The following is a 26,242-nucleotide window of genomic DNA, read 5'->3' as shown; positions in this document are numbered from 1 at the left end:
ATATACTCTACGCAGAGGCAGAAGCCATAGTAGTAACACCAGTAGATGCATGACGGTGGGATCTCAAACTTGCTGCTATCACGAGTCCATGGGGACTTAGGACTTAGAGTTCTAATGATTAAGGATTCTTAGGGTTGGCGTGAGACAATTTGGCTTGAGGATCCCACTTGGGCTCTAGCAGTTGGCATAGAGTATCCCACTATGACTAGCAGTGATACCTGCCCTGGGCTTTCTCAGGTTCACTTTTCAGGGGAGTGGCATCTTCACTCCTGATATCCACAGGTGTTTCTGCAAGGACCTGTCCTTTTGGCCAATGTCAGGATATGCTTAGAAGACATGGGCTACAGTTTCCAAATATGTGCAAATATTGTTCTTTTCTCCACCACTCAGCTTGTATTTGATAGTTCGTGGCATATGGGGCCGATTTAAGAGTTCTGGAAAAGTAACTGTGATGCTAGTGATTTAAGGAATAGCTGCATATCAACAAAAACTACAGTTGCTCCTTACTATTTGAAAGATTGTCAACGGAGCGGCCATGGACCCTAGCAGACATGCTGAATTTTGGAGTGTGTGTCTGTACCTGAAGCTAAGTGCTCAGCTATATCTTAACTGCATTTTTAATAATCTTTAGTACATTATTATTAGAAAAATAATGAGCTCAGTATTTACCAAGACAGATCCTTCCTGTGGCATCCAAAGTCATTCCACTGGGACACTGACACTTGAATGATCCCCTAGTGTTAACACACAGGCCATTTTTGCACACTCCTGGGAACACTTCACATTCATCTATATCTAAAAAGAAAAAAAAAAGCATAAAGTTAATATATGTTTATAATATCATTCTACCTTATTCTACTCATGCAGTCATAATTATTCCCCATTTTGAACCTGGTAAGTTGATAAAACTAGTTTGCCTACAAATAGTTTGTGTAGAATTTCTAGGGTGCCTGAATAGCAACCAGAATGAGCCTACCTATTACTAAATATGTAAGAGTTTCTCCACTGGTTTCAGGGAATAACTTTTGAGTTGCAGAGACAGGCAGCTGGTGTGAGTTCTTAGAGATAGCTCTGGTAGCGGTGGACATTTCAGGTAAGGTTCCCGGTAATATAATTTGCTTTATGAGACCAGATGCCCGGAAATGAATGGAGAAGCAAAAACCTGGTTTTTCAAACTAGCAAAGAAGAAACAGCTTGAAGGTCAGCATAGAAAAATATCCCACCAAGGAATATGTGGGCCAATGAAGGGTGTCTTTTAAGAAGTGCTGATAAATCACCAGAAAATGTACAATCAATTCTAACTCAGCCATGGTCTCAGGCTGTTCTGTCCATGCTTTGGTCTCAGCTTGGGCTGAGGAGAATGAAAAGATACTCATGTTCATTCATTCATCATTCATCCAATCTCTCTCAAATGTATCAGTCCTTCCCAGTTTGCTTAATGGAGAGCAATATGTTCTCTGCACTTAATTTGGAAAAGTATTCACCACCAAGTTAATCAAAAGAAAGGCACTTACTTGCCAATGCCAAAAAAAAAAAAAAAAAAGGCGGGGGGAACACTAGCTAAGAAACTCATATACACTGTGTCTCTATTTAGAAGAAATAACTTTCCACACCAGGAATGTTGAAAACATATTCTGAATCTTTCCTTGTAAGAGAGATCAATGGGGAGAGGGTGGAATCTACCTTTTTGGGTTTTTTGTTTTGTTTTGGCCACTTGTACAACAAAATATGCTGCTGAGGTCAGATAAGTTATTAACAGCGGGTCTGGACCAGAGAAAGGCCAAAGGATTCAGTCATCATTTGGAAAGCAAGACCTTGGGTGGGGGTTGTAGTGTGCCTCTTTGTTTTAACAGGGAAAAAACTTCATTTCATCCCACATATGGGACTAATTGCTGTTTTTAAAATTTTTCAGCTGCTGTGTCATGTCAGGTTGTGTTAGTCACCATGACCTATGTCTATCTGAAACTCCACGAGAAAGAATCACAGCAAACTGAAGAAACTCCATGCAGACTTTCAACAAAGAGAAAACAGAATGTGTCCTTCTAAATCATCCACGACTGTGAAACAAACAAACAAAAAATGCCAGGACAAACCAAAAAAACACACATTTTACAGACTCATCAAAAACGTACTGTTTTCCTCTTCCTGACAGCATTGTGAAAGTGCAGTCTCTCTCAACTGTGATCAACCTAAAACATCTTAAGCTACCCACCCTGTCCTTTGGACATAGCAGTCTGACACTAGCAATAGTATATATACACTTGTGAAATTAACAGCTGTTCCGTTTTATAGTTCTCATTATTTTTTTTTCTCTGCTGCATATTTCTCCCTGTTAAGTTACATGACAGCTTTATCCAGTCCAAGTGAATACAAACATTCATTATGCACAAAAAAATGTACGGTTTATAAGTAATCAGAAATACCTTCACACTGTGTTCCTTTAATTCTTGAGTACCCTTTACCACATATGGGATCTGTAATAAAAAGCAAAAAACAAAACAGAAAATTAATTTGAGATAACAATATCCAGACTTTGCAGTTCTGACACAGTATAAGAAACATGAAAGATGACCTGGAACATGAAGTAGATTGTGTTGCTATAAGTATGAGATAACAAAATGTTTCTGAGATTGCATAGGTGAGGAAGAACAACAATGAAATATTTGTCTCCTCAAATAAAGCTCAATTCCACTAAGATATTCCAAAAGACACAGAAGTACCCTATAGATCATGTTAAAGTGATAGCTAAGAGGGAAACTGAAGGTAGATTTCTCTCTTGCTGTTCACCTGAAAATAGGAATCACACTATAGAATTACTTTAACATGAATATGGAAAACTCAAGTCTATAATTTGGAGATCTCACGCCCTCCGGCATTCACATAAATTTATACATTTATATATCTAAACAGTAAATCAGCAAAACCATGAGCAAGGTTCTCAAACCTCGAATTCCCAACAGATTTAGACGTTCACCAGAAATCCTCCTGAAGTTTAGTCATGAATACTGGTTTCTTTACATCAATTAGCTTTTTGAAAGAGAATCTGTACCTATAAAAAGCCCAGAACCCCTAACCACAAGGTTCCCAAGAGACCTGGTAGGCACTGGTGCTCCAGGGAAGCAACACCAACTAACCACATTACAATGTGGAAACAGAAAATAATAAATTAACAAAATCACATAAACATGGATACTTCTTATTTCCCATTCAGCAATAGAGTTGGGGTCATCAGGATTAAATCTTTCAAAAGTCTCATGTAGATCAACGAAGGACTAGGCTTCCCCTTTTTAGGCAAAGACCAGTGGAGTGGTGTAGGAACCACAGCATGGGTTTCTCTTACCAACTTGGCATAGGGTGCACGGGCTTCCCCACGCAGCACCAAGGGAGGAGCAGCACTGGGACTTTAAGGTGGCTCCATTGATGTTGATCTCACACCGCCCATCGATGACAGTCTGCCAGCAAGTTCCCTTGATGGTTTCTGCAGATGAGGGAATACTATTTAATGAATCAATATAAAAATTCAAACATACACCTTGGAATCATAGGAAAAAATAGCACTTGAAACAAAGAATAATGAAGTTTTTAATGCTGTTCATCCATACTTAAACTCTTTTGCAGGAAAAGCTGATATTAAGTATAACAACATTGATAAACATATAAAAATCATTCTCAGAAAGATAAATACCTATGCAGATGGTTTTTGTTGGATCCAAAGTACTTTCAGAAGAACATTCACAAATAAAAGAGCCTGGACTGTTCTTGCAGACTCCATTAATGCAAGGACTTGATTCGCATTCATCAATGTCTGAAACAAAAACAGGTCTACATTACTGCTAAAATTTAGTCTTGGGCCTAAAAGAGTACTTCAACTTTGGCCTCAATTGCTACTACATATCCTTCATCCCACACAGTAAAGCTGGCCTAATAGTTTTTCCTATACTAGATGGAATGCCAAAATAACTCTATAGTATAGACTAGTACATCTCTATAGTATAGAATACGGGACTAGGCTGAACCTTTCTTTTTATTCAGAATATCTGCAGTAAATGTGTACGTGATTTCTGAATTAACAGCTCAAATAGCAGACACATAACATTTTCTTTATCTATTAAATGATGGCAATTAAAATGCCAATTGCAAGTAAATATCATGAGTGGCTTACAAAGTACATACTAGTGCCATTTAGAACCACAGAATTTCAACTAAATTGGCATAACTGTCTAAAATACAGGGGATTCTAATTTAGTCTTATGGTTTTCTAATGGCATTCCAAACGATAGCAAAGTACACAGTATAAGAACAAAAATATGGTTTACCTTCACATGTTTTTAGGTCAGGTTTGTAGATAAATCCCTTGGGGCAGGTACAGACAAAACTTCCAGGAGTATTTCTACATTGTCCATTGTCACAAAGGAGACTGTTCAGTACACATTCATTAATATCTGGAAAGTCAATGAAAATGAACACTTAAAAGGGTCCAGACTTTGCCTGTATCTTCTTTGCTCTTTTACATTAGATCTTTAAAGTAATAATGATATGATCGATTCAAGTAAAAAGGCAAAATTCTTGTATCATTAGCTTTTACCTAAACTATCTAATTTTAGGAAAACAGAGGTTTGACCTGGTTTTATTTTATTTTATTTTATTTTTTGAGACAGAGTCTCGCTCTGTCACCCAGGCTGGAGCGCAGTGGCGTGATCTTGGCTCACTGCAAGCTCCACCTCTTGGGTTCACGCCATTCTCCTGCCTCAGCCTCCCGAGTAGCTGGGACTACAGGCGCCCGCCCCCAGGCCCAGCTAATTTTTTTGTATTTTTAGTAGAGACGAGGTTTCACTGTGTTCACCAGGATGGTCTCGATCTCCTGACCTCGTGATCCGCCTGCCTTGGCCTCCCAAAGTGCTGGGATTATAGGTGTGGGCCACCGCGCCCGGCCGACCTGGTTTTAAACTAAATATCTAAACTGAATATCTACAAAGCCTAAAGTCATTAGACTATTTAACTCACTTATTTCTTTAGCAGGAAGAAAATATAGATTTGCTGGAAATCATTATCTTTATATAGTTACATTATATAATTAAATTTATATAATTTAATTCATTTTGTCAAATTAAAAGGATTAACCTTATTGATTTAAGGAACTAAATAAATACTTAAAAGGTGTGGTCCATCTTTGACATGTGTTAGTTCCAGAACAGGTGTTTCTTCCTTATAATAATTCAAACTGTCTCCAGGTATGATTATAAAGTATAAAGTAATCTGTAGCATTTATGATTGTCATGGAGAATTTAGATTCATGATTCAGGGAGCTCAAGAAAACTGCTTGCTTTCAGCTGAATAATATGCCTGTCTGAAGCAAAACCCAACTTTAAGGGTTTAATTTAACAGAGAGCAGGTATTCCTGAAAGTAAGCTGTGTTTTCTCTGATTAAGTCTAATAAATGTTTGGGAGAAGAGCTGCTTCTCTCTCAGTAAAAACAAGGTTGACTTTGTAGTCACGTGAGAATGGTTCAGAATCTCTGTATCTCATATCTAAGGAGCTTCTCTTTGAAGGAGTGAAATCTGATACATCTTTATTTTAAGGAGTAAATCATTTCAAGGAATGAATCTGATACATCATTATTCATAAATTGTCAAGATTCAGTCATGTAAATTTTTGTTACTAAAGACATGCATCTGCTGTGCTGACATCTGAAGTATAAAGTGTCCTTCTGCCTAGTCCTCTAAGCTACTCAAAGGCAGTTTTCTCCCAGCAATGAAAGAAGGAATGCATTATGCAGGAAATGTTTCAGAAAACAGGTAAAACTTCTTACCAACACAGTTCTTCCCAGTCGAATCCACTTCATATCCTGAATTGCATATACATTTATAGGTCCCACGAAGGTTTTCACAGATTCCATTTGGGCAAATATCAGGATCTAGTGCACATTCATTTATATCTGCACCACAGAAAAGTTCAGAATCAATTAACATTATAAAATAAACATTGAATGAATTGTTAAAAATATAACACTACAATACATGTAATGACCTTAGGACCTACTGGAGGAAAAGAATCGATTTCACTGGAAAGAGAACACTCGATCTCTTTTTCTCACTGTAAGATATTCTGAGTCAAGTCTATCTCTCACAAGTTCCTGAGAGGAACTTGGCCTCTCAGCCGGAACTACAAGATAACCAATCCCTAATCAAGCTGAAGGAGACCTCCTGGACTTCTCCTAGTCCAAGCACCAAGATGGAAACATGGATCGACAGCAGGTCCCAAGTCTCTACAACTGGTCTCCCTACCACCAGCCCTTCTTTCTTCCATCTACCCTCTACACTGCAACCATTCTTACCATCCTAAAAACAAGCTGATTATATCATTCTCATGGTTCAAACTTTCATAGGTTCAACAATATCCTCAAGATTAAACGAAAATACAAATTTTTTGTTTACTTATCCCAAACTTCACACTCTTCCGTGAACATATAATGCCCTCTTCGCTGTGTGTCAGGAATGCCTGCAGCAGGCTTATTTACAGGTCAAAAGCCAGCTCCAACACCACATGCTCTGAAAAAGCCTCTGCCGCTCTGCCCACCTGAGGTGGGGCCCTCCCTCTTCTGCACCCTCACAACTGAGGAGTCAAGGCAGGTGCAGAATGACAACCAGTGAATGGATAGTCCCAAATCCTAGTGCCTGATTCTTCTATAAATTAGAGTTGACTTTTTTCTTCTTCCAAGTCCCTATCACAACTTACTTATTTCCCATTAACTCCTTATTCATTATAAGTTTCCTTACCTCTCATCTTTCCTCCTCTGAATATCCCCTCCACATTTTCATTCACACACAATGATGAAACTAATCATGCTGAATGAACTGACAATCAATTCAGCCAGTCCACGTTCTTTCAGATCTCCCTGAATCAAACTGCGTAGCTTTATATTAATAAAATAATCCCTTCCACTTTCTTGTCACCTATTTTCATACTTGTTCCAATTCTCCCTTTTAACTTTAATTCCTTGCATGGCACCGATATTTCTCTAGCTAAATATTTCATTCTCTTCCAACTCAGTTAATTGCTGTCACTGCTCCCTACTGCCATCTTATAATACTGAGCACTTAACAGTTAAGAATCCTTCAGAATGCAGATGGAGAATGGTTCCACCAGCCCATCATCCTGAGTTGTACTTGATAGTGGAAGATCCACAGGAGAGTCAGGCTGCCCCTTCTCAAGCATGAGCAACAAAAGTCATTATATGTCACCTGCGAGCACCCATCAACCGCAATGGGAGAGCACCTGACCCCTTCAGTGGCCAAGCCCCACAGCCACACCCAGAAATCCTAGAGCCCACAGTGCCCTGGCTGCTCCGCCACTGAAGGCTTCTGAGCATCCCAGATACATGGCACAGCGATGGCCAGAGAGGGAGTCAGGTCAGACTAGTGTAAAGGGATCAATGCGAAACCCACAGGAAAGCCTGATGCTGCCTCCGCACATAGTGAAGGTAGTAAATTTTGAAAGGAATCCTTACCACTGCCTGCTGACGTCATCCCCGGCCCGCTGCTGCAGAGCGCCTGATATTCCGCTGCAATAAATTAACAGACAGTAAATGATTCCCTTGTTTGCAGAATAGGTCGATCCTGCCCTTGGTTTTGCACACATCATTTCCTCCAAAGTGAGTAGAACCAAAATTAAGTGGTAACGGAAAAGGAGGTATCTCCCCAGGGAGTCACCTTTACATCAGGCTCCCATTTTAAAGGCTACACATCATCGAGGAAAACAACTTTTAAGGATATAGGCAAGTTATAGCAATTCCTTGTACAAAGCCCTTTCGGAAAAGGTGTTTTTCCTATAACTTGATTTTGTTCACCAGGGAACACTTTACACTTACGGTGAAATGTGCCTGTTAAAATGTGGTTTCTTAACTGTTAATAAAACTTTCTCCCACCATCTTGGGGATAATTTTGTTTCTCATTGCTAGCTGTTTTTTCAGTACAATTGGTTCTTAACATTTCCTCATTTCTCTCTGTAAATTCTCTAGCCTCCTCTCACAAGTGCAACAACAGAATACCTACTCTTGCATTTAAGTGTATTTTTAAAGTTAATATTTATCAGGATACTGGATTCATTCTCTACGATATATCCATAGAGAAAGTATTGCTTAATGTTAAAACTGTGAGATTTTAATTGAAGAAACTGAAGTACACAGAATATGTCCCCAAATTTGAGATAGAATCAAAATTCTATTTCTTAAAATTAATACTATGTTTTACATACAATTCCAACAATACTTAACATAAGAGTGAATGATGAAAATGTAGAACGAACTGGAATCACACTATCCAAGGAAAGGAAACTAGTGTCCCCTTAGTTGCCAATGGTTTCTGGCAAAAACAGTCTCATGGTCAAATGTAAATCATCTGTGCTTAAGTGGAAGGAGAACAGGATATCAGGGCTGGGGCTTATTGTAGAGGCTGACCGCACCTCACTGCTGAAGCAAATAGTTCCTATCTTCTGCATGCCAGAGAATTGCATCCTGATGACAGTGGACGTAAATGAGTTATACAACCAAAAATTATCATGTCTTCTAACAAATGTGAATTTGAGAAAGCAGTGATGATTTAATTTTCAAATCGTCTTAGAAAGGGCCAAAAAACCAACAGATGGGAAGGTGTGTTTGAAAGCCAGGTCTGGGAACAAAAAGAAATTCATCCTTTTTATTCTGTTATATCAGCAAAAAACTAAAATATGTAAGAAATACTGTAATAAAACAAGAAAACCAAAATCATGCCAGTTTCATAAAAAGGACTTTTAGAGATAATGACAGTTTTGCTGAAGTTTGGCCTAAATGGAAGCAAATTATTGTCACCATTGTTTTCCATTTAGGCAGGATCTGGTTCTAGACCATTTTTTGTAGAGTTCAAATAAGCATGGGTTTTAATACCAATGACAATGCTAATTGCTGGGAGTTTTGGAAGCAGCCCTTTTCCTCTGTTAGTTTCTTCTCCCATAAATTTGGAACGATAATTCCCATTTCACCTGGTGGCTGTACAGAATTAACATTACGTGTTCAATGATTTAATATGTACTGTGCACAGCTCACGCCTTGAATAAAAAATAAGTAAATAAAAGTATTATAAACACATATTAAGGGGTAGGTATTGATGAGCTAACTCAGCATAGTGCCATGGAGACAGTGGCATGAGGGATCTATGAGAAAATTCCCCAGAATTATCCTCCTGTGGGTTTAACTGACCAATCACACTCCCGTGGGTTTAACTGATCCATTTCTGTGAAACGCCATTGTCAGAAGGCTGAGGACACAAGAGGGCTTGCTGAACAATGTGAATGAGCTCCAGCAACCAGTGAGAAACAGCTTCATATGCAGCTTGCCTGACTTGCAGACCACGAAGATGAACTTCGGATTTTGCGTATTTGGAGTCTCTCCCTCAACTGACGGAAGACATTCCTTTTGAATATTTTCAGTACTTTAAACAGCCTACCCCCCATTCTTGAAATGAGGGATTTTCCTACATTGGGATGGTTCATGACCAAAGAGGTGGAGAAACCAAATGCATGAAACTACTTCCACATGTGGACCTTTTCTGGGTAAATTCATTCACATATAAGACAGAAGTTAGTGGAACCGGGCCTTACATTTAACTCTCGTTAAGCTTTACTGTTGCTATGGTTTGAATGTGTCCTCCAAAGGTCACGTGCTGGAAACTTAATCCCCAATGCAACAGGAATACTGCGAGGTGAGGCCTAATAAGAAGTGATTAGGTCGTGAGGACTCTACCCTCATGAATGGATTAATGTTATTATCATGGGAGTGAGTGAGTTATCATGAGAGTGACGTTGTTAAAAAAGCACATTCAGTCCTCTCTAGCTTTCTCTCACTCCTGCATGCTCTGGTGCCCTTCCGCTTTCAGCTGTGAAGTGACTTGGCAAGAAGGCCCCCGACAGATGCTGGCGCCTTGATATTGGACTTCCCAGGCTCCAGAACTGTGAGAAATTAATGCATTTTCTTTATACATTATTCAATTTGTGGTACTGTGTTACTGCAACAAAAACTGGACTAAGACAACTGCTAAAGAAATCTGGTCTTTTGGTCACCTTTTTATAAACCCACATAATTTCCCTATGGATCTTAAGAATTCTTTGGAAGTGTACTTGGTCCTGAGGAAAATGTAAAGGCAAATATCTATATGCACCAACGCTCCTGGATTCTAAGTCTTGGCTCTTCCAATCATTCAACATGTGAACAAGTCACCTGTACTCTTGTGTGCCAGCTTTCATGATACTTGTCTGTATTGCAAATTCAAAGTAGGTAAGAAAAGTATTTTGAAATGTTAAAGTAACATGCAAAAGGATGATATTAATAATACACAACTATGAAGTTATAGGAAAGTGTCTTTGATAGAATTATATTTGTATATAATAAAATTATTATAAACACATTGAACTGATTGGTGATCATACATAAAATAATTTCCATATTATTCACTGGGTGAAGTCATTAGCCAGAACAAAGTTTGCTTTCTTTAAACTGGCATCCCTCATTTCTTTTTTCTTTCTTTATTAAGACAGAGTCTCGCTCCGTCGCCCAGGCTGGAGAACAGTAGTGCTATCTCAGCTCACTGAAACCTCCACCTCCTGGATTCAAATGATTCTCCTGCCTCAGCCTGAGTATCTGGGATTATAGGCGCACACCACCACATGTGGCTTTTTGTTTGTTTGTTTGTTTGTTTGTATTTTTAGTGGAGATGAGATTTCACCATGTCAGCCAGGCTGGTCTTGAACTCCTGACCCCAAGTGATCCACCTGCCTCGGTCTCCCAAAGTGCTGGGATTATAGGTGTGAGGCACCACTCCTGGCCCCCCATTTCTTTTAAAGGCTTCCATTTAACTTTCTCTAACTTTTCATAATATATTTTAATTTCTGTTAGTTTCAAATACTATTATTTTTAAAATAACAAATCTTTTAAAATTATGATTTACTCTTTAATTTGTTTCCCTTAGGGCAGAAATAAACTGACTAAATCCTATATGTAAAACCAACCAATCAGAGCTACATATTTTCAATATTAGGTCTAACTTTATTTCAGGACATTAGAGGTCCACTGCCAAGTGACCTTAAAATTGTGTTTAAATACTGGTGGAACATTGTTTTAATTTCAGTAAAGTATTCTTGTTTTATAAATAAAAATAATTTACAACTAGACAGGACCTTTTGGATTATCTAAGGCAACTCATTTTGTAGATGAGATGTCTAAGGATAGCTTTTCTGCATTATTCTATTTTATAATTATGTTTATTAATATAAGCCACCTCAAATCCTTTCGAAAAGTAGGTGAGGCAAGTTCGGAAATAAGCAAAATACACAAATAACTAAATCACCTAACTAAGTAATTTGGCTGCCTGTTGGAGCCAAACAGGCATCTGTTCCTGGATGGAGGAACAGAATTCTGACTCGCTATCCAGTTCTCTCTTAATTAGGCCATGTCACTTCAACTGGAGAAAAATACTTTTTTTCTCTCAGGTTAAATCAAATCATTAAAGAAAACCACACCTGGCCAGGCATGGTGGCTCACGCCTGTAATCCCAGCACTTTGGGAGGCCGAGGCGGGTAGATCATGAGGTCAGGAGTTCAAGACCAGCCTGGCCAATATGGTGAAACCTCGTCTCTACCAAAAATACAAAAATTAGCCGAGTGTGGTGGCACACACCTGTAATCCCAGCTACTCAGGAAGTTGAGGCAGAAGAATCGCTTGAATCCTGGAGGCGGAGGTGGCAGTGAGCAGAGATCATGCCACTGTACTCCAGCCCGGGCAACAGAGCAAGACTCCATCTCAAACAAACAAACAAACAAAAAACGAACGAAAAAGAAAACCATACCAAAATCAATACGTGGGATGTAAACAAAATTTACAAATGGTCTTTTGGAAAGCTATTGGAAATAGCCAAGTAATATGACAGTTATTTACTTTTATGCTGTGTAAAAGTCTGCTTTTATAAGAGTTTCTGCAAAATGCAAACATCATGAAACAACTTTAGAAAACAAGGCAAGGTGCATGTATTGCAAAGAGCTTGAGTATTATTGAGGTAGGGGAGTTTATATGGGAGGCACAAATGCAATACCTATTCCAAATGATTATGATAATCATTTGGAATAGGTACCTGTGACTAGACACTGGCTAGCCTCTGCCAAGACCCCAAGAAGGCACATGGCATACCCAGAGAGCGAAATGTCATCTTTCCCTGTGAATTCCACAAATGCAAAGACCTCAATGGTGGCAGAAGGCTGGCAGTACGAGGGCATCTCCATGATACCACATACCTGAATTCTGTGCAGGACATGGCTGGCAAGGTTCCCCAAATGCATACTCAGTGCTGGCACAACAGCATTCAGATTTCGTGACAGCACCAAACAAAGGTTTGATACATTGTCCTCTCTTGTATCCACCATAGCATGTACTCCGCATGTGTGTGTCTAAACAGGAAGAAGCATCTGTCATCACACTGTCACTTCAAACAGAGGAGAACCCCCCAAGTCAAAGTTGAAGAGGGCTTTGTTTATCCATCATCCCTGGTGTAACTCACAGGGAAAGCCTCTGATATTAGGGCTCCATTTGAAGAAAAAATAAACAAAAATAGAAAAACACAACACATTCAGCTTCTAAGCATTGGAAACCAATGGCCAGATTGTTTCAGTTTTCTAGGGACTATCATGGTTTACCAAAATGTGAGGCCCTTCAATGCTGGAATTATATCTCATTTATTTTGTCTTTCTCAGGCCTGTACAGAGCAGGCACTTAATAAATGTTGAATTAATAATGGATGAATGTTGAATCTCACATCCTGCTAAATAAGACCTTTATTAGAAATGTGGCCTATCCCAAAATAAGCATGCAATTACTGAACGTCTGAATTAGGTATACTTTCCAAAAAGGAGAAAGTTTAATCTGTAAAAGGCTTGTTATATAAATCTGTAGATATTGGTCAACTAAGCTGTGTTATCTTTACCACCAGGAAGAGTGTTTCCAGCTATGCCCAATCCTTTTCCAATTCAAATGGCTTACTGAGTACCTTTCTTAAAAATAATCTGGATAAAACTGGTATCAATTTTTCAACAAGTCTCATACTTTTTATAAAGCCTCATAAAACTATTACCATACAGGTTTCTGGGTGATCCATATTCTCCTTTGCATTCTATACTGCCCATGGACATCAATTTTCTATTAAAATGTTCATCATGAGATAATAGCATATGCACATCAATTTCAATGACCAATATCAACAAAGGAGGGCTGAAGAAAACTGAAGACAGCTATGGGATTAGGGAAGAACAGGGGGAAGGATAGGTGGGTATTCTCTTGCTTTTCACTTAGCTCATCTTTCTAATCCTCAAATTAATGTCAAATTTACATAAGAAGAGAACTGACCTTGTTGATCTGTTGCCCTGCAAATATTCTTTATATCTTATCTGCTACAGTAGAGAGCGTTTGTTACTAGTGGGCTTTATTGAGTGACAGAGGTTGAATCTCTCTCCTAAGTCTAGCCATAATGTTTTCTTACCAACACACACACGTCCATCCAGACCCACAGCCAGTCCAGGGAAGCATTCACATCTGTAGGAGCCGTCAGTGTTGACGCAACGCCCATTCATGCAGATCCCAGGGGTTTCACACTCGTTAATGTCTGTGGCAGAGAAAGGCACTTATTAAAAAATGAAGTGACGTTTATCTAAAATTATAACATATTGACAATTATGTTTTAACACTTGAAAATGGGGAAGATAGGAAATAACATGCAGCATCCGCAACAAAAGCTCAAATGGCATTCTCATTTTCCTCTGAAAGAACAGTAACAAAATCAAGAGAAATCAACTGTTGGAACGTATTTTCCATAAAAAGCAACTTTAATATATTCTCCCAAGAGATTTTTGTATTCAAAATAATCACAAAGGCAAAAACAGAATAGGAGGAAGGAGAACAATGGCTGCTAGAAGACAAAGGGTTTTGTGTAATGCATAACCACGGTAGCTCTTCCAGGGCTCTCAGAAATCTAGGGTAATAATAAACTACAGGAGGACTTTCCTTTTGGTATTCATCACAAAGACTGGCATCCCGTCTAGTATCACCCATGTCTTAGCTCTCTGGGACAATTCACCTAAAATGAAAGGATATACAACTAAACCCTTGATGGAACACCATAGAAAAAGAACAGAAAATAAATATAGATTACTTCGACGAGCATTCTGGGCCAATAACAGCACTGTATGTAATTGGAACCCAGCAAAGAAAAATCTTTCTTAAACTTTACAAATACTTTATGGTATTTTATGTGTATACTTAAGGAGGTCTGGTAAAATACTTTATTGGACACATATTAATAATAGCAGAGGGGTTTTTTCCCTTTAATATGGAGAAGTACAAAAGGCACCAAAATTGTGGTTTGGAAAACATACAACACTTAGAAGCAAATGATTTTAGGCCAGGCATGGTGGCTCACTCCTGTAACCCCGGTACTTTGGGAGGCCGAGGTTGGGAGATCACTTGAGGCAAGGAGTTCAAGATCAGCCTGGCCAACATGGTGAAACTCCGTCTCTATTAAAAATACAAAAATGAGCTGGGCATGATGGCATGCGCCTGTAATCCCAGCTACTTGGGAGGCTGAGGTACAAGAATTGCTTGAACCCAGGAGGCAGAGGTTGCAGTGAGCTGAGATCACGCCACTGTACTCCATCCAGCCTGGGAGACAGAGTGAGACTGTGTCTTAGAAAAAAAAAAAAAAGAAAAAGAAAAAAAGCAAATGATTTTATAACAACTCCTTTTACAATATACAACTAGTGTATGTGACTATTAACTTTCTCCTGACCTTAAAAAGGCAAATTGAGAGTAAAACACCTTCGTGTTTTACTTAGCTTGTGTTGTTTGGCACAAAATATATTCGGGTGGTCCAAGGTTCTGTGTACAGATTGTATTTGAAACAGCAGTTATATTTAAATACAGGAACTCAAATTGGTTAGTTATTCTAGTCACCTTTTTGTTCAAATTGTGACACACAATAAAACGTGGAGACTACAACCTGAAAGGTAACACAAAGAGCTTTTAATAAGAATGGAGATGTAAAGTAGATCCAAAGGAAGGTAACTTTGGTCAAATTTAGTGGCCTCAACTTTCAGAGAGTGAACAGAGAAGCCATGTTGTTGATCGGATGAGTTAACTGCGGAGATTGAATTAGCATTGTTGATTCAGCTTTGAACAATCACATCTTTGTGGGCTCAGGACTAAGTGCTCAGGGCTAAGAGAAAATCTTATCCTATGGCATAAAGAGAAAGATTATAAAAAGGAAGAAATTCAGTGCACATGGGATTAATTTCTGTCTTTTTTCATCCTTCAGTCTTATTACAGTGTGTGTACTCTATGCTCTATAAGCTAGAAAAACGAAGACATTGATAATAATACAGAGCTATGGAGCTCTCTCTCTCTCTCTCAGGTCCTTAAGCCAGAATGCTAAAGTCAGAACAAACCATCCATATCATCAGCACTTTCAAATTAATAGAACCATCAATTTATTGATAGGATACTATTTCACTGGTTGCTAATGGTGGCCAAACCTGGTTTCATCTGTGAGGTCACAGCATTATCTGTTGGCCATACTTAATGCAGAGACGCTGTGGCCTGGGTCAGCAGGAGCCTAGAGGCACTAAAAGTGAATCTTGGTGTGCTCTGTGTATCAACAAGAAGATTATGTATTCTCCTAGGTCTGCTCACAAAGGGGCTTTTATATTTCTTTCTATTATTTTTTTTGGAAGCCCAATTCCAAATATTCCAGCAATCATTCTCTTCCCTTTTCTTTTTCACTTGTACAGTGCTAAATTTGCACAATTTGACACTTTGTTTTATGCTATCTTACACTGTAGAATATTTCTATGTGTTAATCCTGTCTTCTCATATAAGTTCCTCCCACCACAGGGCTCAAAAGTACAGAAACCACTTTCCTACTTCAAATTTGAAACACCCAACTGTTTTCTCTTGCTGGGAAGACAGATTTGCACAATATTAAGAGCCATTGATGTGAAGGTCATAGAGAATGTAGGTAAACAACCAAGGGCTCGAAGTTCTTTTAAGCCTGGAGAAAATGCACATCTTGCCAAGGACTTAATACAAGGCTTTCTTCCATAACACGTTTACCAAAGCTGTCCACTAGGGGCACACAGAGAAGAGGCACCATAGGACTTTATCCTGCTTTTCTCTACCTTGACTAGCTTGACCCTCTACACTTCTGCATCTGAAACTATGCCCAGAAGCTCTAAGTGCAGCATTTTAGCAGATTTTCTGGACCTGTTTTGAGTATGAGGTTCTTTAAGAAGTCTGGTTCCAACTCAGATCCTGGACCAAGTGCAATAATCACTGATCCCTGCATAAGACAGGAGACACTAAGCACAAATTTGTCTCCAGTAACTTTTCTTAGGACCCCAATTCTCAACAGCAAAAATAAAAATCCTCATTTTTGCTTCAATACCTGGAGCAACGAGATTATTTCAAAATGGTTTACCAAACTAAAAAATGGTTGTTGGTTGTTTATTTATTCTGCTTAATCCTGTTTCCCTTCTTGCTTACGTAACTTGATAACGCCTAAATAAATTATCCTTAAAAAAATTCTGTGTCTTAAGATGCCTGGAGGAAATTATGAGGAAGAGATCATTGCAAATAACATTCTACACTATTCTGTCCAGGTAAAGATGTAAGAGGTGGCAAATACCAGCCATCAAGAAGCCTAACCACCATTACTCCCTAACTGGAAAGAAGAGGTAGAACTCAGCTTCTTTAGAACAATGCCCACATCTGTTGGAAGACCAACATGCAGTTTGGATTATTTATTTGCTACATAGCTTTTGACTCCGTTGAGAAGACCTCAAATACCGTTTCTGAAATAACAACAATCTTCAGGGCATAAACTGTAGCTCTTTGGATGGCTGGATTTAAGAAGGAGTTTCAGTCAGGTTTCCCAAACCAAAATTCAAGGTACTGTAAGTGGGGAGAATCAGTAAAGAAAGGCAGTACCTCTAAACAATGTAAAGAGGAGAAAAGGCAGGTGAAGAACATGATCTAAGGTTTCACAGCACAAACCTTTGCAATAACGCCCATCTGATGCCAGCTGGAATCCAGGTTTGCAAATACATTTAAAACTGCCATCTTCATTGATACACATTCCATTAAGACACATGTTCCTTATGCTGCATTCATCCATATCTGAAAAATACAAAGCATACATTTTCTTATGACCAGAAGAGTAAGCTTATGAAGGAAACCAATCTGGATGAAAATAATTCTGTTTCTTCATATTTCTTTCTTTTTGTTATTACAGTCTAAGGCTAATTTTCATCCAAATAATATCACCTAAGGAAGGAGAAGATGGGACATAAAAAAAACATATCTCAAATTCTTGAATTTTGGCAGGTGCATGTAAACTCTAAGGCTAGATTTATAGGTATATCTATTTATAAAATATATAAAATTTGACTCCATAGAAGTTATCAGGGTCCTTTTTAGGAATAATAGTTTACAAACTGAAAAATGTGCTAATAGCCTAGTGGGTATATTTATTTCACAGAATCATATTACTTCTAATGCTCTGAAAATGAAAATAAGTCAAAACTAAGATCAGAGGAATTTGAAATGTATTTAGGCTACATCCTAATTCTTTTCAAGATGCAAACCAGAAGATAACTTGTAGTTTGAAGCAATTTTAAATAGGGGCAGGTAAAAAGTAGACTTTTAAAATACATGGCTCAACTATGGATTATAGCTGTGCCAGTGAACCTTTAAGATCCCTTAAACATTGGGGATGGTTCTTTAAATTCATCAGTATGTTATTTTATTTAATATTAAAGCTGTCTTGGGAGGCACTTGCTCTTCCAGACACAGTGTTTTCACTTATAGGCTTTAGAAAGACCAAAGTAATTTATTATATATACATATTTTAGATATGATATATATATTTTGGACATATATAATGTATATTTATTTTAGATGTATATTTATATCTTAGATATATATTATTTCTATTTAAATATGTATTTTATGAATATTATCTATATATTACATATTTAGAAATACATGTATACATAATATATATACATATATTACATATATAGAAAAAAATATAATATGTATTTTATATTATATATATTTTAGATATATATTTCTCATACTGATTATAGCATTTTATTACTAGGCAGACACTTTAAGCAAAAAGATTATAAATGGCTAGATAATACATGGACTTAGGTATGTCCTATTTTTAAAAAATGTACAAATTCTGATTGTATAAAATTAGGATGTATGAATTGTGCCACAAAAGTTTCATCATCACCAGGGAGCAAATGTTATTTGATTCACACAAATGTAAATTAAGAAATGAATATTGTGGAAAATTAGGTTTCCCTCCCAGATAAAATATATAAAACATATCTGATACTTTGACATTTCACTCATTATTTGGTCTCGTTAAAGACCCCTGATACTGAAATTGCAATGGAAGGAGAGGACTAACATTAGTATACTATTATTACCTTCACAGTTCTTCCCATCTCGTGTAACATGAAAGCCTGCATTACACACGCAATGAAAACTGCCATCTGTGTTGATGCAGCGTCCGTTATTGCAGATCCGGCCATTCTGTAAACACTCATCAATGTCTAAAATCAAAGTTTAAAAAGAAGAAATAGCTTTATTTAGGGGAGTTAAAATTATTTTATTTCCCCCTCCCTCCATTTGCAAACTCATGATCTTAGCTTTTGGTTTTAATTACTTAATAATATTCTCCAACATAAACTGGTTATCAAATAATGTGATATTTAGGGTTATCAGAGTTGAAAAGACATGATAAAAAACCTGTATAATTACATTAGAGCTAACTCTAATTTCTAATAAGACTCCTTAAATCTGACGTCTGTAAACAAAATAGATCCTTCTTCACTATTTTCCAAACACATTTATTTAACCAGTATAAATCATTATACTGAAATTTGGCTGGCATCTTTAAAACTCATAATTTACAGCTATCTCAGAACAATACAAAAAGCTCTACTTTTTTAAACAATCACCTTAATTCTGCCTGAAAACCACCAATCACATCTCTAAAATGTTCATCTTCTTTATGGTAATTCTGGTTTACGTCCAGGGTTATTGCTGATAGATTCTTAGTCTTTTAAAAAACAACTTTACGAGTATTCTATCTACCAAATAAAATATTGATTCTGTGAGGGTAGTTTTCTTTTTTTTCTATTGTGGTTAGTATTATGCCAAAGTACACAATAAAGCTTGATACAGAAGTGTTAAAATAACAATAACTCAAACAATCTGTATCTGATTTCTCACTTAAAGATGAATAATCAACCCAAAGTGGACAGCATGGTACCCTGGATTATCTGTTTCTCTCAGTTTCTAGAAGCTACAAACCTGGATACACATCAAAGAGGATGAACACAAACCTCTTTGTCTACACAGGCACAAAATCACTTCCAGGGCTTATTCCCAGAAGATAGGGACTGGGAAACTATGTGGAGTTGGATGGGAACATTCCTATCTATGCAGAGTTGAGGCCACATTTGTCTGAGTATAAGCGCCCTAAATATCCCCTGCACAATGAGCACGTGCGTTTATGGCACCTCAGTTACTCTGACTGTCTACCCTGCGTCTGCATGATGTCTTGTGGTTGGCCCTCAGATGCACTTTCTTTCTGGGCAGATCCTGCAGTGGTTTCCACACAAGTCATTGGACGAGCAGAGGCAGTCTGGGCTTTTCTTCTGTCTGATCTTTGTGCCAACAACCTATGATCTTTTTCTCTCTCATTTATTTCTTAATCCTTGCTAAAAATCAGACTTGCTCCACACTCCAAGAAAATGGTAAAAACCACATATTCTTGAGCAGACTTTTTTTTTTTTTTAAGGATCCTGTAATTTTTTGAGGCCCAAGTTGAAAATAAACAGGATAAAGAGTTCACCTTTTTCTCTCCTCATTGATTTCAGAATGCCATGGGGTTCCCCATTGCCTTATAAGACAAATTTAAAGCTGGCCATTCAAAGTTCTCCTCTACTGTGTTTCTGCCCGTCCTTCCGTCCCCTTCTGTTCGGCCCCTCACATACTTCCCAGCTATGTGCACAGCCTTTTGGACCATTCTGTGGCAACTTTCATCCACAAAATCATGTGAACACATTCTCAACTTCTTATTTTCAGGATAACCTTAGCGCTAGCTCTTAAAGAAGTCAGTGCTTGAAGTATTCCGGTCATCCTCAGTCTCCAATACTAAGTCTCAGATTGATAACAACCACATACATGCGTTTATACTGGCTGGCCCTTGCCCCAGCTGAGTGCTCTCAATAACCACTTCTCTTGGCTTATTTAACAGTGCAGTCTCTGGACATTGATTTCATTTTATTTTCTACTACTGCAAAATGCCTAGTACGCTATTTGTACATGTTAATTATTTTAAACAATAGTCATAATATTAAGAAAGTTTTCAACTCACTTAAGTGTTCAACCTATCCATATTTATATTTAATTAATAGAAATGTTAGCAAGTTCAAAGGCCTTATTCCAGTTTTTCTGCTTAAAATGGTCATTTACATGTAGTGCACTAAAATACACTGATGGCAAGAAATCTGTACGTGAGAACCAAATTCAAAATTTTGAAACCAGTTCACTGATAAAAATTAAAACTTCTATAGGTCTTCAACTCATGAAGAGCTTTTGCTAAAAGAGGCAAATAAGATTAACTCTTGTCAATGGCTACCAATTTTCTAAAGTGATATAAACCTCGCTATCTTTTATTTAACTTTAAAAAACTTTTAAGTTCAGGGATACACGTGCAGGTTTGTTAAATCGGTAAACTTCTGTCATGGGGGTTTGTTGGACAGATTATTTCATTACCCAGGTTTAATTAAGCCTACTACCTATTGGTTATTTTCTCTGATCCTCTCCCTTCTCCAACCCTCCACCCTCCAATAGGCTTCGGTGTGTGTTGGTCCCTTCTATGTGTCCATGTGTCATCATTTAGCTCCCACTTAAAAGTGAGAACATGTGGTATTTGGTTTTCTGTTCCCATGTTAGTTTACTAAGTATGATGACTTCCAGCTCCATCCATGTCCCTGCAAAGGACATGATCTCATTCTTTTTTATGGCTGCATAATATTCCATGGTGTAAATGTACCACATTTTCTTTATCCAGTCTATCATTGATGGCCCCTTTTATTTAACTTTAACAGAGCATTTGCCTGTTTTTTTCTGTCTTGACTGATTAATGATACAGTTCATTTTGTGCTCAATTTAGAGACAGAGATGGAGATAGATGTTTGGGCTCCCTGACAGTGATTGTTATTTATTTCTGTTTTAGAAACTTAGTACATTAAAGTCATTTAATAAAAGGCATACTGGATGGCTTAATAAATTAGTTAATAAGTCTGATGGGAAATTTTTTATGAGGGACATTTATAGCAGTGCTTCTCAAACTTCAATGTACATACAGATCGCTGGGGGATCTTGTTAAAATACAGAGTCTGCAACAGTGTATCTGTGGTGGAACCTGAGATCCTGCCTTTCCAAGCAGTTCTAGGTGATGCTGCTGCTGACCACACTAAAAAGCAGCAAGGGCTTAGAGCAACATCCTTATCTTTTAGAACTTTCCATTAAGAAATTAATCGCACATAATTTCAACTGAAATTTTCCTCAGTTGCTGTGTCACAAAGGACAATCCCACTCTCTACTTCTCAGATGAAAACTTAAGAGGCAATAATAGTGACGAGACAACAGTACTGAAAATAAGATTTTTCCTGCAGGCATAGATGCATCTTATAAAATAACTTCAATGCTTGCCAGATTTTATGACACTGTCTTTCAGAATGACAGTAGGTGGAACCAAGTTCAAAAAAGCCATGGAACTATATTAGTCTCTTCCGGCATGGGTTATTTAAACTCCATGGAACTTGTCTGAAGTCAACCCCCAGTTAGCATACATTCCACGCCAGGACCATACCTCGGCATTCTGTCCGTGTGAGTGTGCTCTGATATCCAGCTCGGCACTGACAAGTGTACGAACCCTGGTTGTTAATACACTCACCACCAGCACAGGGGTTTTTCTCACATTCATCAACATCTGCAAAGCACAACGTATTTTAGTGCAAAATTAGATAGCAATACCTCATAATTCTAAGATGTTCTTGGTTCCTTTTATACATATAAAACATTTTCCTTTTGAGAGATAAATAACATAATAAAAGGATCTTTTTTCTTTCCACTACAATATGTCATTAGCCATTCGAAGACTGGTTGAGCAGTTAAAGTGTATTATTTTCATGTGTCATTTTGCGGAGAAAAATTCCAAACAAGTAGCAGCTCAACAATCTGATCTAATAAACATTTTCTCTTCCTTAAGTCTGATCGAAGAGAACCAAACAGACTAACATTTCAGAAGTGGCTTCTGGATAGGATTCCAAGTATCTCTTGAAGCTCTATTTTTTCCAATGAAAAGAAAGTCTAACCATATCCAAGCATTCCCTGCTGAGTTCCACTAAAATGTTAGAACAAAACATGAAGCAACTGTTGTTTAAAGGGCAGTTCTCAATCACCATAGAGTCGACTCCATCCCCAGATGTGTTCAATACACAAGCTCACACTAGTTTTAAAGTCACTTAGAATTATCAGTACATTTAGAGATAAACTGGTTTATATGACCCTACTTGTAAACAGGAGGAAGCTAAAATTTAGCGAAGATAACCCAGTTGTCCATATGATTCTTAGTGGCAGATACAGATCTGACCTCACATTCCCCAACCCTGAGTTAAATGTTTCCACTTCTACTCAGATCTGGATGACCTCTAGAAGGGGTGTTCACATCACCAGGAAATTAAATAGTTTGGGAAAGTAAGAACTCATCATTTCTGACCAATCATAAATTTACAATTATAAAATTAGAATTCATAACAGAACTAAGAGGTGAGCTTATTTTAAAAACAAGTTGATAGGAACTGAGTGTTCTTATCCAATCCAACAAATTGATTACTCCTGTATTACATTTTCTCCCTTCACCAGCTTAAATGCCTCATCAGCAATTTAAAATTTCTTTCTTCCATTTAAAGTAATTAGTCTAAGAGAGTTGGTAAGCTACACATTTAGACTAGTATAATGTGCAAAATTCCACAATTAGGGCATATTTCTAATGCTTTCTTTTAATGGTTAGGCTTTTGGTAGGTTGTCTTAAATTGGAGTTACCAGAAACGAATTGAATATCTTTTACAATGAAAGTTAAAAGTAACTTTAATAGGCAGAATAATGACCTCCCAAATATGCTCATGCCCTAATTCCCAGAACCTATGGATATGTTATATAGCTAGCAAAGGGGAATTAAAGTTGTAGATGGAATTAAGGTTGGTAATCAGTGATCTTGAGATGGAGAGGGTCTCCTGGATTATACAGGTGGCCAAATGCAGTTACAAATATCCTTAAATGTGGAAGAGGGAATTGCAAGAGAGAGTCAGAGAGAGAGAGAGAGAGAGAGAGAGAGAGAGAGAGAGAGAGGGACGGAGAGATTTGAAGATGCAATGCTCCTGGCTTTGAAGATGGAGGAAGGGGCCATGAGCTAAGGACACAGGCAGCTGGTAGTGGCTGCAAAAGGCAAGGAGATGGATTCCTCCCAAGAGCCTCCAAAAGGCACACAGCCCTCCCAACACCTGGATGTTAGCCCAGTGAGACTTGTGTTGGGCTACTACCCTACAGAGCTGAAAGATAATATAAATTTGTATTGTATTAAGCCATCAAGTTTGGGGTAATTTGTTACAGCAGCAATGGAAAACCAATAGAGTCAAGGAACAGAATTGCAACAGACCCGTGGTGCCAACCTAGGATGGATCACGTACCAATACACTCCCCACGAAGGTCCAGCTGGAACCCTTTGTTGCACTCACACCGGTAACTCCCAGGAGTTGGAATGCAGCGTCCATTCTGACAGAGATACCGGACCAACTGGCAGTAATCAGTGACATTGACTGGCAGCACCCCTAGAAGAACATTAAGCCCCATTAAAATTATTTTAACTATGGTACCTTTCATCAGTACTTAATCTGACAATAATGAACAAGATGTTGAATCAGAAAGGAAAGAGGACACTCTTTGGGCAAAGGTCGTCTAGTGACAACAGAGCATATTTCCACCCTGCCAACAGAGATCACATTGCACTACGTATGCATAGGGGAGCTAGCAACCCAGCTGCAGCCTGCTTTTCCCTGCCCTCTTCACCACCTCACTCTCAAACCTCTAGTTTGCAGAAATAACAAAGGCAGAGAGAGATTGGTATTGAACTACTTATAAAACTGCCTTGCAAGCGCTATAATCTAAAGTATAATTTTATATCTCCTCTATTAATCCTTTCTGTGAATCAGATTTAACTATCGCCCGTAACTCTCCCATAGTTGCCTGAACACATCAATAACAAAAGGACATTAATCTCTGGAGAAGAGGAAGCCTCCCGTTTTTCTCTATGCAATAGGAAAATTGAGATATATAGATGATATAGATACAGATAACATATGCAAACCAAAAATTAATATAACAATTTATAAACTTATTTAATGACTAAAGCAGCATAAATAAACAATAGAAAATGTTAACTTGAACAATGCAAGAAAAATAACTAGATGATTTTTGAATTCTTACTTGGTGGTTCCCGAGATGGATATGGATATTCCACTGGTGGTCGAGGGACCGGAATTTGAGGTCCAGGAGGAAAGCCAGGAGGAACAGGGAGAACTGGAGGAATGGGGCCAAGGGGTGGGGGAGGATATTCTGGTCTCCCAGGAATTACCATAGGAACAGAGCACAGCTTGTTGAAATCCTCTAGAAAAACACAACAAAACAAAACACAACAGCTGAGCTGTAGCTTATGATCATAGGCCCGCAGAAGTCATCCTTATTTTTTTAAATATATTTTTGAATAAAATTGATCCTCAAAACTCACAGGTCCATTGGAGAAAACAAAAAGGAGCAACTGACTGGATTTCCATTTTTAATACCTGCAGCAGCAACCACTCTGGAACAATATTTCAAAACCAAAGCCATGTTCCTCCCAAAACCTCGGAGTTTTTATTTGTATCAACATTCACCTCGTGGAAAACATAAAGTATTACTTTCTCCATCCAGTCCCACCTGTGGATCCCACCGGGCTCCACAGAATACATTAAAAAGTTTGGATTTTATTTTATGCACAGTGTAAAACCACTGGGTATCTTCAACGGGGCGGGACATGATCAGATGACCATTTTCAGAAGATCATGCTTACAATTACAACATATGAAGAACATTACTGCGGGGAGGCAAGGCTGTCGCAGAAGACCAAGGGGGAGATGATGATGTCTGGATGGGGCAGGCAGTGATTGAATAGGACAGAAGTGGACAAATCTGAAGCACATTTTAGAGATAAATGTATAGTGCCCAGTGAAGTAATAAGTGTCAGAGCTCAGGAGACAAGAAGTCAAGAATGACTCCTAGTTTTCTGGTTGAGCAATTGGGTGAATGTTGGTGCCCTTCCCTGGATGGGAAAAACCATGGTGGTAGCAGATTTGGTGGGTAGAAGCCAAGTTCCATTTTGAGATGTCAGACATCCAAGTGGCGCTATCACTTCGCAGTTGTAAAAGACAGTGTGAAGCTTAGAGGAATCAAGGCTAGATGTGAGTTTCAGAGTCATCAGTACAGACAGGTGATATTCAAAGCCATGGGGATGGATGAGCTCATGTAAGAGTGGTGTGGAAGGGGAAGAGAAGGGAGTACAAGGACAGAACCCTGAAGAATACTAATTCACAAAAGAAACATTATCAATGGAGAAGTGGCCCATAAGGGGAGGAGAAATACCAAGGGGTGGTGGGTCTGGTATTAATGCTGTATAGTGATCCTCTGAATGAGGACATCCTGACTTCATCATCTGCTTCCCTATGATTCTGCATTTTCAGGATGATTACTATTTTTCACAGCGTCAGGTCTTTATCAAATAAACCATCTTTAGGTTTTGACACATTTGTTCTGGGCTTCCAAAAAGGTGTTTTTAAGCAGTATCCAGGTTTCCAAGGATGTATTTATTTTATTCATTTTCATGTTGCCTACAAATAGCCATGTTTTATCACAGTTGCCTTCTGTAGGTAGCCTATGTGACTTTTAAATTTCATTTTTTTCCTCTCTTGCTAGGATGTTGGTAATTTTATTTTCACAGTT

At 38.1% G+C, this 26,242-nt stretch overlaps 1 protein-coding gene across 2 annotated transcripts in view; it reads right to left on the bottom strand.

Annotated features, from left to right (window-relative positions):
* Nucleotides 1–26,242, bottom strand: part of FBN1 (fibrillin 1) — a 249,205-nt gene that overhangs the window by 87,347 nt on the left and 135,616 nt on the right. For both annotated transcript variants that reach the window (XM_033190199.1, XM_033190198.1), the window contains exons 11-24: nucleotides 24,695–24,874; nucleotides 23,899–24,039; nucleotides 22,020–22,139; nucleotides 18,559–18,684; nucleotides 17,114–17,236; nucleotides 13,554–13,676; nucleotides 12,316–12,468; nucleotides 7,508–7,561; nucleotides 5,810–5,935; nucleotides 4,317–4,442; nucleotides 3,686–3,805; nucleotides 3,341–3,478; nucleotides 2,424–2,474; nucleotides 670–795 (exon numbers count right to left, since the gene is read on the bottom strand). In XM_033190199.1, the coding sequence (XP_033046090.1) occupies nucleotides 670–795; nucleotides 2,424–2,474; nucleotides 3,341–3,478; nucleotides 3,686–3,805; nucleotides 4,317–4,442; nucleotides 5,810–5,935; nucleotides 7,508–7,561; nucleotides 12,316–12,468; nucleotides 13,554–13,676; nucleotides 17,114–17,236; nucleotides 18,559–18,684; nucleotides 22,020–22,139; nucleotides 23,899–24,039; nucleotides 24,695–24,874 (1,707 nt within the window). The remainder of the gene's footprint in view (nucleotides 1–669; nucleotides 796–2,423; nucleotides 2,475–3,340; nucleotides 3,479–3,685; nucleotides 3,806–4,316; nucleotides 4,443–5,809; nucleotides 5,936–7,507; nucleotides 7,562–12,315; nucleotides 12,469–13,553; nucleotides 13,677–17,113; nucleotides 17,237–18,558; nucleotides 18,685–22,019; nucleotides 22,140–23,898; nucleotides 24,040–24,694; nucleotides 24,875–26,242) is intronic.

This window comes from Trachypithecus francoisi, unplaced genomic scaffold (genome assembly GCF_009764315.1).
Source record: "Trachypithecus francoisi isolate TF-2019V2 unplaced genomic scaffold, Tfra_2.0 Lachesis_group3, whole genome shotgun sequence".
NCBI classification, from domain to species: domain Eukaryota; kingdom Metazoa; phylum Chordata; class Mammalia; order Primates; family Cercopithecidae; genus Trachypithecus; species Trachypithecus francoisi.
The sequence above is the reverse complement of the archived record's forward strand: the minus strand, read 5'-3'. Positions and strand labels throughout refer to the sequence as shown.